Here is a 12,572-nt window from a genome sequence, read left to right as displayed (position 1 = left end):
GGGGGCATGCAGCATCCCCCCCCCAGTATGAGGCACCCACAGTGGGGTGACAACCCCAAAAAACACGGGTGAGGATGAATCAGGAATGTTTATTATGGAGGCATCGCTCCATGGGGCAGCCCCCGTTGAAACGGGGGATCCCCCGTGATAAATAAAGGCCGAGTGTCCCCGGGGGGGGCCCCCACATCCAGCGTGGCCCCGGGGGGGGCCCTCACACCTCGATGTGTGGGTCCGAGCCCCGTCCCTCGCGCTGGAGCTGCTCCTCCTGCCGCAGCTTCGGCTTCTCCGTCCGCGTGTGCCACACCAGCACCTGGGGGGGCAATGGGGCTGGACCCCCCCACTGCGGCCTGCGGCCCCCCCAGCACCCCACTGTGCCCCTATGAAATCCCAGGCCCTTCAATGTGCCCCTGTGAGACTCCAGCCCCCCCAGCGCCCCACTGTGCCCCTATGAAATCCCAGGCCCTTCAATGTACCCCTATGAGCCCCCCAATGTACCCCTATGAGCCCCCCAATGTACCCCTATGATCCCCCCACTGTACCCCTGAGCCCCCCAGCTCCCCACTGTGCCCGAGCACCCCAGTGTGCCCCTATGAGCCCCCCCAATGTACCACTATGAGCCCACCAGCTCCCCAATGTACCCCTATGAGTCCCCAGCCCCCCAATGTACCCCTATGAGCCCCCAGCTCCCCACTGTACCCCTATGAGCCCCCAGCCCCCCAATGTACCCCTATGAGCCCCCAGCTCCCCACTGTGCCCCTATGAGCCCCCAGCCCCCAAATGTATAACCCCCCGCTCCCCACTGTACCCCTATGAGCTCCCCACTGTACCCCATGAGCCCCCCAATGTACCCCATCAGCTCCCCACTGTACCCCTATGAGCTCCCCACTGTACCCCATGAGCCCCCCAATGTACCCCTATGAGCCCTCAGCTCCCCACTGTACCCCTATGAGCTCCCCACTGTACCCCATGAGCCCCCCAATGTACCCCTATGAGCCCTCAGCTCCCCCCCCTATGAGCCCCCCACTGTACCCCTATGAGCCCCCACTGTACCCCTATGAGCCCCCCACTGTACCCCTATGAGCCCCCACTGTACCCCTATGAGCCCCCCACTGTACCCCTATGAGCCCCCCACTGTACCCCTATGAGCCCAATGTACCCCTATGAGCCCCCACTGCACCCCTATGATCCCCCCACTGTACCCCTATGAGCCCAGCCCCCCCCGTACCCCGCCGCCGTTCCCACCTGGGTGCAGTTCCCCGCCTTGGGCTCGAGCTGCGCGGGGGACACGAGCGCCCCCAGGAGGCTGCTCTCGAGGTAGCCCCGCTCGGCGCGGGGGTCGAAGCGCGCCTCGGGCCGCGCCAGCAGCAGCGGCAGCGCCACGGCGAACCCGGCCATGTCCATGGGGAAGGGGCGCTCCGGCTTCCAGCCCGTGTGGAACCCCACGACCCGGCCCCCCGACACCAGCGGCCGCTCCAAGCGCAGCCCCCCCACGAGCCCCACGGGCCACACCGACACCCCCCGGGTGCTGCGCATCTGGGGGGGCGGGGGGGGAGCGGCAGTGAGGTGGGGAACGGGGGGGGGGGGGTTAGGAGGATGGGGGGGTGGGGGGTATTTAAGGGGTCCCCGGGGGGGGTGTTACAGGGTGATGAGGGGGTATTTAACTGGTCAAGTGGGGGGTTACAGGGTGATGGGGGGTATTTTAAGGGTCCAGGGGGGGTTACAGGGTGATGGGGGGTATTTAAAGGGTCCAGGGAGGGTTAGAGGGTGATGGGGGGTATTTAAAGGGTCTAGGGGGGGTTACAGGGTTATGGGGGGGGGTATTTAAAGGGTCTAGGGGGGGGTTACCGGGTGATGGGGGTATTTAAGGGGTCCGGGGGGGGGTTACAGGGTGATGAGGGGGTATTTAAAGGGTCTAGGGGGGGTTAGAGGGTGATGGGGGGTATTTAAAGGGTCTAGGGGGGGTTACAGGGTTATGGGGGGAGGGTATTTAAAGGGTCTAGCGGGGGGTTACCGGGTGATGGGGGGTATTTAAGGGGTCCGGAGGGGGGTTACAGGGTGATGGGGGTTATTTTAAGGGTCCAGGGGGGGTTACAGGGTGATGGGGGGTATTTTAAGGGTCCAGGGGGGGTTACAGGGTGATGGGGGGTATTTAAAGGGTCCAGGGGGGTTACAGGGTGATAGAAGAAGTATTTAAGGGGTCTGTGGGGGGTTACAGAGTGATGGGGGGTATTTAAAGGGTCCAGGGGGGAGTTACAGGGTGATGGGGGGAGTATTTAAGGGCTCTGTGGGGTTTAGGGGGTGCTGAGGAGGATTTAAGGGTTTCAAGGGGGAGGAGGAGGCTCTGGAGGGGGATTTAAGGGGTTCTGGGGGGTTTTAGGGAGCTCTGGGGGGATGTTTCAGGGCTCCAGAGGGGGGGATTAGGGGATGCTGGAAGGGATCAGGATGCTCTGGGGGGTATAAGGGCATGGTGGGGGTTGGGGTCAGGATGCTCGGGGGGGGGGGGGGGGGTTTGGGGGTGTATTTAAGGGTTCATGGGGCATCAGGAGGTGCTGAGGGGGGTCAGGGATTGCTGGGGGGATCAGGAGATTGTGGGGGGGTGAAGGGGTGCTGAGGGGGATCAGCAAGAGCAAGGGGTGTATTCAAGGGTTTATGGAGGGTCAGGAGTCAGTGGGGGGCTCAGGAGGTGCTGAGGGCATTCAGGGGGCACTGGGGTGTATTTAAGGGCTCATGGAATGTCAGGGGACACTGGGGGGGTCAGGGGGTATGGGGGGGCAGGGGGCACAGGGAGGGTCAGGAGGCACTGGGGGGGTCAGGAGGCACTGTGGGGCTCAGGGGGCACTGGGGGGCTCAGGGGGCACTGGGGGGGTCAGGAGGCACCCAGGGGCACTGGGGGCTCAGGGGGCACTGGGGGGTCAGGGGGCACGGGGGGTCAGGGGGCACTGGGGGGATCAGGGGGCACTGGGGGGGTCAGGGGGCACTGGGGAGGTCAGGGGGCACTGGGGGGGTCAGGGGGCACAGGGGGGTCAGGGGGCACTGGGGGGCTCAGGGGGCACTGGGGGGCTCAGATGGCACTGGGGAGGTCAGGAGACGCTGGGGGGGTCAGGGGGCACTGTGGAGCTCAGGGGGCACTGGGGAGGTCAGGGGGCACGGGGGGGTCAGGCACTGGGGGCTCAGGGGGCACTGGGGGGTCAGGGACACTGGGGGGCTCAGGGGCACTGGGGGTCAGGGGCACTGGGGGTCACCGGGGGTCAGGGGCACTGGGGGGCTCAGGGCACTGGGGGTCAGGGGGCACAGGGGGTTAGGGGCACTGGGAGGTCAGGGGCACTGGGGGGTCAGGAGGCACTGGGGGGCTCAGGGGGCACTGGGGGGGTCATGGGACACTGGGGGGGCTCAGGGGGCACTGGGGGGGTCAGGGGGCACTGGGGGGGCTCAGGGGGCACTGTGGGGCTCAGGGGGCACTGGGGGGCTCAGGGGGCACTGGGGAGGTCAGGGGGCACAGGGGGGTCAGGGGGCACTGGAGGACTCAGGGGGCACTGGGGAGGTCAGGGGGCACTGGGGGGCTCAGATGGCACTGGGGGCTCAGGGGGCACTGATGGGGCATTGGGGGTGCTCATGGGGTCCCTCACCTCCTCGAACAGGCGCAGGCTGTAGGTGTTGTCGTCATCAGCGAAGTAAACGACGCCGCCGTCGCCGGGCGCCCTCGTGTCCCGCAGCCAGCGCAGGGCCCGGTTCCGCTGCTCGGCGCCGCGCGGGTGCAGCCAGGGGGGGTCCCCGGGGCGGCGGCGGCTCTCGGGGGGGGTCTCCACATGCAGGTGGGTGAAGGGGACCCCGCTGCTGGCCAGGAGCCGCGCCACCAGCGCCGTGGGGGCCGCAGCGTCCTCCACCACCACCCAGTGCAGCGCCCGCACGTGCAGCAGGGTCTGCGACAGCCGCACCAGCTCCGCCTTCTGCACCGGCCTGGGGGGGGGTGGAGGCAATAGGGGGGGTTCAGGGGGGGCTGCGTGACACCAAGGAAGTGTGGGGAGGGGGGAACAGGCCAGGCTGTGGAGTGCAAATGGGTCTGGGGGGTGCAGGGAGCAGGGAATGGGGGGGGCAGGTTAGGTTTGAAGGGGGGCAAATGGGTCTGGGGGGGTCAGAATAAGTTAGATGGGGCCTATGGGGTGGTACAAATGGGTCTGGGAGGGCAGGCTGGGTTCTGCAGTGGGTAAATGGGTCTGGAGGGGGCAGGTCAGGTTGTATGGAACTTAAGAAGAGGGTGCAAAGGGGACAGGGGGTAAATCAGGTTATATGGGGTCCAAAGGGGTACAAATGAGTTGGGGGGGAGCAAATCAGATTATACAGGGCCTAAAGGGAGTGCAAATGAGTTGAGGGGTGCAGATCAGGCTATATAGGGTCCAAGGGGAACGTAAATGGGTTGGGGGGGGCAGATCAGGTTATATGGGGTCCAAGGGGAATGTAAATGGGTTGGGTGGGGCAGATCAGGTTATACGGGGTCCAAAGGGATGCAAATGAGTTGGGGGGGGCAGATCAGGTTATATGGGGTCCAAGAGGAATGTAAACGTGTCGATGGGGGGCAGATCAGGATATATGGGGTCCAAGGGAGGTGCAAATGGGTCTGGGGGGGCCATGCCAGACCATAGAGAGCTACGGGGGGGACTGGGCAGACTGTAGAGGATTTGGGGGTGTCTCACCTGGCATAGGTGGGGGTCACCACGTAGATGGTGGGCAGGGCCTGGCCCCCCCCCTGTGCTCGGGGCTCCCCCCGGGTCCCCCCATTCCGCTGCTCCGCCAGCAGCCGGTCCCGGCCCCGGCGCCGCTCGGCCTGGATCTGCTGGGAGCAGTCACAGGGCTGCCCTGGGGGGGGGGGGGGGATGGATCAGGGACCCCAGCAAAGCCCTGGGGGGGGGTCAGGGACCCCCAGCGCCCCCCCCGCGCCCCCTCACCGAGCTGCAGCAGGGCACAGAGCAGCCCCACCAGCGACACCACGAAGTACACGATGAAAACGTTCTTCAGCTTCACCCTCATGGCAGCGCCGGGAGGGGGGCGGGGGGGCCCGGGGGGGTCTCAGATGCTCCGGGGGGGGCTGGAGGGGGGGGGTTGAGGTGTTCGGGGGGGTCCCAGCTCTCGGGCACCGCGCCCTGCAGCACCCCCGCCCCCCCCATGACCCGCCCCACACCCGCAGCGCTCCCGGTCCCCCCGCACCACCGGTACCTTCAGACCCCCCCGTACCCCCCGGTACAAGCCAGGCCCCTCCGGTAGCTCCCCCCCGCGCTCCGTTACCAGCACCGGAGGAGGGGGGGCCGAGGCCGGGACCCGCTTCAGGCCGCGAAGCCTCCGCCTGGCCGGGCCGGGCCGGGCCTGGCCAGGCCGGCACTTCCGGTCCACTCCCAACCGCGCTCCGGACACCGCTTCCGGTAGTGGTCCGTCCCTCACAGGGTCCGGCCGGAACCTGCGCTCCCCCGGCCGCGAGTTCCGCGTGGTGCCCAGCCCCCCTCCCCCTCAGAACACCGGAATTTGGGATTTTTTCCTTGGTTTTATTTGTCTTTTATCAAAATTACCCCCGGGGCCGACCCCTCCCCCACCCTGGCCCCGCCCAGCCGCGGGGGGGGCCCGGATCTGCCCCCACCAACCCTCATGTGCCCCATAGAGAAACGGGGGGGGTTCCTTCACCCCCCCTCCTGACCCCTGCAGGTTAAGGGCAGGGGGAGAAAGGAAAGAGGAAGAAGGGGATGGGGAGGGTTTGAGGCACAAGAAGGGCTGGGGGGGCACACAGAGCCTTGGTCCCCATCCCCCACCAGCCCTTGCCCCCCAGCCCCATGCTTGGGGGGAAAACGGGGGGGGGGCAGAAACAATGACCCCCCCCCAGCCCCACAGCCCAACCGGGGGACAGCCCCCACTACAGCAGCCAAGGGGGCAGCAGGAGCTCCCTGCCCCTGGGTGGGGATTGAGGGGGGGAGAGAGGCTGTGGGGGGGCCCCAGAGGGAGCGGGGGGGGGGTGTGAGGAGCAGCCCCCCCCCCCCCGGCAGCGGCCCCCCCCTCTGCATTATCGCAGGACGATGGCCCAGTCGTCGCCCATGCGGACGCCCGGCTTGCGCACGGTGAGGACGGGGGGCTCAGCCTCGTGCTGGAAGTCCAGGCGCGTCTCAGAGCCATCTTTGGGGGGCACACGGGGGAAATGAGGGGGGGTCCTGGGGGTGGGAGACCCCCAACACCCCCCCCACCCCCCAAAACTCACTCGCAGCCTGGAGAATGACGGTGCCAGGTTTCGCTGCCCCCAGGATCACCACGCGCTCGAGCCACACCGGGGTGTCAAAGGAGCCCCGGGGGTCTGCAGAGCTGCAGGGGAGGAGGAGGAGGTTGGGGGGTGCAGAGGGGATGGGGGGGTCCTTGAGGGGGGGCTGGGGGTACCTGGCTGTCAGCGTGTTGCCAGCAAAGGTGAATTGGCGGTGGAGGAAACGCGCCTTTGTCTCGTACTCAAAGCTCTTCCCATCGTCCAGGAAGAGATCGCCCTCAGCAGTGCCCTGCGGACAATGGGGGGGTTCAGGGGGGGTTACAGGGGCAATGGGGGGGGGTCCGGGGGGGTCTGCACTGACCTGAGGGCTCAAGGCCACGTAGAGGGTGAAGGGATCCCCCCGCATGCACTCGGTTGAACGTCGCACCCGCTCCTGCCGTGGCACCACCGTCCCCCCCCGCTGGAACACCGGCACCTGCGGGGGGAAACGGGGGCGTGAAGGTGTGCTCAACCCCCCCCCCCCCCCATAGACCCCTCCGGACCCCCCAACCCATCCCCATCACCCACACTGCTCATGGTCACCGGCACATAGAGCGTCTGTGGTGCATGGTGCTTCTGGTAGGAGACGGTGTCGTACCAGACCTGGGGGTACCAGGGAGGCGTTGGAGGTTCAATGGACCCCCAAACCCCCCTCAAAGCTTGAATTCCCCCCACCCCCAAAGCCTGCAGCCCCCCCATAACCTCACCTCTCCCTTGCCGGGCAGGTAGACCTGCACTCCACGGGCACCCTGCTCTGTGACGGGGTGCACCAGCAGCGCCCTGTCTGGGGAAGGAACGGGGGTGCTGGGTCAACATCAGGGTGGGGGGACCCCGACTCGTGTGGAGACACCTCAATACGGGAGGAAACCTCCTCTCACCGAGCAAGTACTGATCATCAATGGCGAAGGTGGTGGTGTCCTCAGGGTACTCCATCCACAGCGGCCTAGGGAGGAGGAGGAGGGGGGGGAATGTGTTGGGCACAGGTTGTGGGGAGAAGCGATTCAGAGCAGCCTGAGGATGACCTGGGGCTGTTGGTGGGTGAGAAGCTCCTCATGAGCAGGGTTCAGTGTGAGCCTGAGCCCAGAACCACCCCCCCCATGTGCTGGGCTGCACCCCCAGAGCTCAGGGAAGGGATTCTCCCCTTCTTCTCGGCTCTCTTGAGACCCCCCCCTGTGTGCAGTTCTGGTGGCCTCAGTATAGGAAGGACACGGAGCTGCTGGAGCAAGTCCAGAGGATGAGCAGGGGCTGGAGCAGCTCCCCCAGGAGCCAGGCTGAGAACATTGGGGCTGGAGGAGAGGAGCTGCGAGGAGAGCTCAGAGCAGCTCCAGGCTCTGAAGGTGGCTGCAGGGATGCTGGGCAGGGACCTTCAGCAGGGGCTGCAGCGATGGGACAAGGGCTGATGGGGTCAGACTGGAACAGGGGAAGTTCAGGTTGGATCTAAGAGAAGCTCTTCCCTGTGAGGGTGCCCAGAGGAGCTGTGGCTGCCCCATCCCTGGCCAGGTTGGACACAGGGGCTCGGAGCAAGCTGCTCCAGTGCAAGGGGTCCCTGCCCGTGGCTGGATCCGGAGGAGCTTTCAGCTCCCTTCCACCACAGCCCCACCCCACGCTGTGCTCCCGAGCTCACCTCATGACGGGCAGGCCGTGGTGGTGGCTGTGGTAAAAGGCTGTGTACCAGAAGGGCAGGAGCGCGTAGCGCAGGCGCACGGCCCCGCGGATCAGCGCCGCGTTGTCCTCGCCGAAGAGCCAGGGCTCGCGCCGCGCCGTGTCCAGGTGCGCGTGGGCGCGGAAGAAGGGCTGGAAGGCGCCCGCCTGGTACCAGCGCACCAGCAGCTCCGCATCGGGGTTCTTAAAGAAGCCCCCCACGTCCGCTGGGGGGGGGGGGGGAGGAAGGGCTTCAGGGTGACCCCCCCAGCACATGGAGCAACCCCCCCCCCAGCCTCGCCCCGCTCACCGCCACAGAAGGCCAGCCCGGCCAGCCCGAAGCTCAGGCACATGGGGATGGAAATCTTGAGGTGCTCCCACTCGGCTGCGTTGTCGCCCGTCCACACAGCGCCTGGGAGAGGAGGGGGGGGTGAGGAAGAGGATGGGGGACACAAAGAGACGGGGGGGGGGGGGCACCCCCCAACCCTCACCATAGCGCTGGGAGCCGGCGAAGAAAGCGCGGCTCAGCACAAAGGGCCGGTGCTGCCCCCCCGAGCGCTGGATCTGCCCCTCGGCCGTTGCCATTTGCTGTGGGGAGAGGAGAGGAAGAGGCCATAATGGACTCCCCCCCCCACCCCATGAAGGTGGAGGGCAAAATGGGGTTCGGGGGGGGGACTTTACCCACCACATAGAGGCCATAGAGGTTGTGGACGTCACGGTGCTCCCAGCCGCCGTGGTGCACGGCATCCTTGTGCATCGTCACCTCGGGGCCGCTGAACACCGAGGGCTCGTTCATGTCGTTCCATGTGAAGAGGATCTCGGTTGAGCCCTGGGGGGGGGCTCCATGGTGAGGGGGGGGGCATGGGGGGGTAAACAGAGAAGAGGGGGTCACAGCAGCTTGCGGGAGGACACGAGCAATACAGGGAGATGGTGCTGTGAGAGCTAAAGGGCAATGGGGGGGTGACAGTGACTTGGGGGGGGGCTGACACTGGTGGGGGGGCACAAACCCGCTGGCAGCAACTCCTCACCTCATACTGGTCGTATGCGAACATGGATGCCCACCACGCACGCATCTCAGGGTTGGTGAAGTCGGGGTACGCAGCAGAGCCTGGGGACAGCGCAGGGTCAGTGTGACCCCCCCAGAACCCCCCAGGGCTCCCCCAGCCCCACTCACCCGGCCAGCACCAGCCCTCGTAGTCACTCCCATCCTTTGTCTTGACATAGAAGCCGCGCGAGCGCAGCTCAGTGTGGACACGGTACCCACTGTCCACCTTGATGTGGGGGTCCACGATGCTGACCATCTGGGGGGACAAAGACCCACGTCAGCACCCCGAGGGGGGTCCCACAGCCCCCCCAAGTCCCTTGCTGGGGCCTCCCACCTTGCGTTTCTTCGCAGCCAGTTGCTCCAGCATGGCCCGGGGCCGGGGGAACTTGCTGGGGTCCCACGTGAAGTAACGCTTGCCATCGGCGTGCTCGATGTCCAGCCAGAGCACGTCGCAGGGGACAGCGTGCTCCTCAAAGCCCCTCTCCACCGCGGCCACATCCTCCTCGTCGTTGTAGTTCCAGCGGCTCTGGTGGTACCCCAAAGCGAAGAGGGGGGGCAGCGCCTGAGTGCCTGTTGTGGGGGGCACAGCGAGGCTCGGAACGGGGTCCCTGCGTGGTGCAGGGTGCACCCCTTGCCCGCGGTGTACCGGTGAGGGCAGCGTACTGCCCCATGACGGCGGCAGGCGCGGGGCCCAGCAGCAGGAAGACGTCGATGACGCCGCTCTCCGACATCCAGCGCACGTCGGTCTGCGGGGTCTCCCCTCCGCCCTGCATGTAATCCAGCAGCTTCCCAAAGAGCGTCTGCCAGCAGCGGAAAGGGGGTGTCAGCACCCCAACTGCACCCCCCCCCCCCCCCCCCAGGACCCCCATCCCCTGCCCCGCACCTTCCCGGCCGTGTTGGAGCTGATGTCAACCCAGGTCTCGGCAGCATTGAGCCAGAAGATGCCGAGGGTGCGGCGGGCGCTGTGTGCCAGGAGCAGTGGGACGGAGCCGTACAGGGCCATGGGGTTGTAGAGCTCGTACTGGAAGACGTCCAGGTTGTAGAGGCGATACGGGTCCCCCCCCCTGCAGGAAGCCAGCGGGTCAGTGCCCCCCCCGGTTGATGCCACCGTCACCCCCCCCTCCCCATGCCCTCCTGCTGCTCACTCGGTGGTGCGCAGCCGCAGGCTCTCGGCGTGCTCAGGGATGCCATAGACGTGCTCGAAGCCGGGCAGGGAGAAATCCAGCCCCACTGAGGTGGGTCCTGTGGTGGGAGAGGGAAAAGCGGGGGGGGGGGGGGGTGAAACTGGGACCCCACTCCCCACACTGACACCCCCCATCAGCCACAGGATGGGGCTCACCATTGGGCTTGGTGTCTGTGTGCGTCTTGAATGTCTCTTCCCAGGTGCCCGGCTCCTCTGCAGTCTCAGCCTCTGGGGGCTGTGGGTAAGGGATGGGTAAGGAAATGGGGTCTCCCAAAACAAAGGGGGGCCCAGCTCCCTGCTGGCCGCCATCCCCTCACCCAGAGCCCCCCATCCCTGTGACACCTTCTCGCTCTGGTCACCAGCCTCCTCCGTCCCACCAGCAGCTTCCTCCTGCCCCTCAGCAGCTGCCCCCTCCTCTGCTGTGGGCTCCCTGGGGGTGTCCCTGGGGGGGGGAAGGAGCAGTTATGGGGTGTTGGAGCACCCCAGTCACTGCAGGGCCAAATGAGACACGCAGCAGGTTTGCAGTGAGAGACAGACACACACAGGACACCCGCAAAGGCACTTGATTGGGGACCCGAGATGGGGGGAGCACCCCAACAACCACCCCCCAGCTCAATCAGGGGGAGCAGCTCCTCACTTCTAGGGGGACAGGGATGGCCCCAGCAGCTCCTGGCTCCTCCTCCCTCCCACTGGAGCCTGGGGTAGGGGGGGGTCCCACGGGGAGGGCAGGGGAGTGGAGGGGGGCAGAGACAGCAGCAGAAGCCACAGATTTACCTATGGAAAAGGGTCTTGATCTTATCCCACAAGCTACCGACCGAGCTACTAAGTTTATCCGAGAAACTGGGGCGCGGGCAGGGGGGGAAGCGCAGCCAGAAACAGAAACAGCCAAGAGTCAGTGCAAGGAGGCGCCGGACGGACAGACGGACACAGCCCGGCCCGGCTTCCCCCCGCCCCTTTCCCCATGGCCTGCCCTCCCTTTCGGGGGGACCCTCAGAGCGCTGCTGCTCCCCGCTCCCCCCCTTCCCTGGGGTTTACCTTCACTGGGAAGGGTCCAGCAGGGAACGGGGGCACCCCGGGGATGGGGGGGGGGGGGGGGGGTGTTTTCTGGCTGTCCCAATGGGGTGGGAATGTGGGGATGGAACCGGTGCCCCCCCCCAGCCACACTCACGAGTCCCGGCGCTGCCGGAGGTGCTCGAAGAAGAGGAGCCCGCGGGCATTGATGCTGCAGAGCAGCTCCCGGCCCCGCAGCAGGTCCATGCGGAACGGCTTCTCCGTCACCAGCAGCCGGTGTCCCGCCGGGCCCAGCGACAGCTCCAAGCTCCCCTCGTCCCTCCCCGTCACCGCCAGCCTGCCGGGAACGGGGGTGTTGAAAGCGGCTCCTTGCACCTCGGCCCCGCACCCCCCCGTCCCTGCGTGTCCCCCCCATCCCGGTGCTCACCGCTCCACCGGCGGCTCCGCCACCAGCACATCGGGGACCTCGAACCGCGGCCGCAGCGGGTTCAGCTCCTTGATGCGGATCCGGGTCATGTTGCCCTGCAGCCCCCACAGCTCCAGCAGCAGCGGGACCTGGACGGGGGTCACGGTATCAGCAGGACGGCCCCGGCCACCGCAGCCCCCTCCCCGGCCCCGGCCGGACCTTGGTGGCCTCATTGATGAGCTGCATCCTGGCGGCATCGGGCCCGAGCTGCAGCGACTCCAACAGGGCTCGGTACGGAGACTGCCCGGGGCTGAGGCCGCGCTGGCGCCTGAGGGAAGAAGCGGGGCGGAAAGAGGCTGAGCGCGGCCCCGGCCCGGCCGCTGCCCCCTCCCAGGCTCCCCCCGGTACCCACCGGCAGAACCCGCTTTGCTCGCACGTCTTGAAGTTGCTGCGGTCCACGGCGAGGGCTGCCCCGAGGCAGAGCGCAGCGCAGAGCAGCGCCGCCGGCCGCCGCCTGCGGGGGGACGGGCAGGGCGGGTCGGGGCGAAGGGCAGGGCCGCGGCGCCGCCTCCGACACCGCGGGGAACGGACCGAGGGGAAGCGGCGGAAACAGATCGGGACCGACGGGGGAGGAAACGGGACAAGGGGGGGGGGGCATCGGTGCCGGGACCAGACGCGGAATGGGGCGCCCCGGGGGGGCGATGGGGGGGATTGGGGGTCCCGAAGGGGTGGGGGTGGGGGCGTCCCAGTGCGCGGGTCCCGGGGGGGAGGGGATCCGGTTGGGGGGAGGGGGGGAAGGACGCGGTTCCCGCGGCGCACGCTCACCTCCCCGCCGCTGCCGCCATCTTGGATCGGAGCTGACCCTTGACCCCGCCCCTGGCCTCACGCCGCGAGTACCATTGGCTGAGGAGAGCCCCGCCCCGGCCACACCCCCATAGCGGGCCGCCGGCTTGGTTGCCATGGAGACCATAGCCCCGCCCCTCTCCATCCCGGTATGACAGAAGGGAACTCCCAC

At 67.3% G+C, this 12,572-nt stretch overlaps 2 protein-coding genes across 2 annotated transcripts; both read right to left on the bottom strand.

The window, feature by feature from the left end:
- Nucleotides 1-95: 95 nt before the first annotated feature.
- B3GAT3 (beta-1,3-glucuronyltransferase 3) lies at nt 96-5,052 on the bottom strand. Its single transcript, XM_061344447.1, has 5 exons — nt 4,944-5,052; nt 4,692-4,854; nt 3,627-3,957; nt 1,243-1,533; nt 96-310 (listed from the first exon to the last, which is right to left on the bottom strand). The coding sequence occupies exons 1-5, from the start codon at nt 5,023-5,025 to the stop codon at nt 212-214; spliced, it is 966 nt and encodes a 321-aa protein (XP_061200431.1). The 5' UTR covers nt 5,026-5,052; the 3' UTR covers nt 96-211.
- A 796-nt stretch (nt 5,053-5,848) lies between these two features.
- GANAB (glucosidase II alpha subunit) lies at nt 5,849-12,445 on the bottom strand. Its single transcript, XM_061344446.1, has 25 exons — nt 12,383-12,445; nt 11,970-12,071; nt 11,777-11,885; nt 11,579-11,706; nt 11,309-11,488; nt 10,915-10,980; nt 10,483-10,582; nt 10,297-10,375; nt 10,103-10,199; nt 9,841-10,021; nt 9,604-9,757; nt 9,292-9,527; nt 9,087-9,213; nt 8,941-9,020; nt 8,598-8,741; nt 8,404-8,500; nt 8,223-8,324; nt 7,896-8,139; nt 7,150-7,214; nt 6,979-7,055; nt 6,800-6,874; nt 6,594-6,707; nt 6,409-6,521; nt 6,236-6,336; nt 5,849-6,153 (listed from the first exon to the last, which is right to left on the bottom strand). Exons 1-25 carry the CDS (start codon nt 12,400-12,402, stop codon nt 6,044-6,046), a joined length of 2,901 nt encoding a protein of 966 aa, XP_061200430.1. The 5' UTR covers nt 12,403-12,445; the 3' UTR covers nt 5,849-6,043.
- Nucleotides 12,446-12,572: the final 127 nt, after the last annotated feature.

This window comes from Neopsephotus bourkii, unplaced genomic scaffold (assembly GCF_033783945.1).
Source record: "Neopsephotus bourkii isolate Nb327-2 ecotype Australia unplaced genomic scaffold, CSIRO-AGI_Nbou_v1 NB_217, whole genome shotgun sequence".
Lineage (NCBI taxonomy): Eukaryota > Metazoa > Chordata > Aves > Psittaciformes > Psittacidae > Neopsephotus > Neopsephotus bourkii.
Note: the sequence above shows the minus strand (reverse complement) of the source record. Positions and strands in the feature narration are given on the sequence as shown.

Excerpts from the sequence above, each read along its gene's own strand:
- B3GAT3 (XM_061344447.1), bottom strand. The coding sequence starts at position 5,025 with ATGAGGGTGAAGCTGAAGAACGTTTTCATCGTGTACTTCGTGGTGTCG. Across the intron at positions 4,855-4,943 it reads CTGTGCCCTGCTGCAGCTCG|GGCAGCCCTGTGACTGCTCC; the intron begins GTGAGGGGGCGC and ends CCCCCCCCCCAG. Across the intron at positions 311-1,242 it reads AGGCGGGGAACTGCACCCAG|GTGCTGGTGTGGCACACGCG; the intron begins GTGGGAACGGCG and ends TTGCCCCCCCAG.
- GANAB (XM_061344446.1), bottom strand. The coding sequence starts at position 12,402 with ATGGCGGCAGCGGCGGGGAG. Across the intron at positions 8,325-8,403 it reads CGCCGGCTCCCAGCGCTATG|GCGCTGTGTGGACGGGCGAC; the intron begins GTGAGGGTTGGG and ends CTCCTCTCCCAG. Across the intron at positions 6,154-6,235 it reads CGTCATTCTCCAGGCTGCGA|ATGGCTCTGAGACGCGCCTG; the intron begins GTGAGTTTTGGG and ends TGCCCCCCAAAG.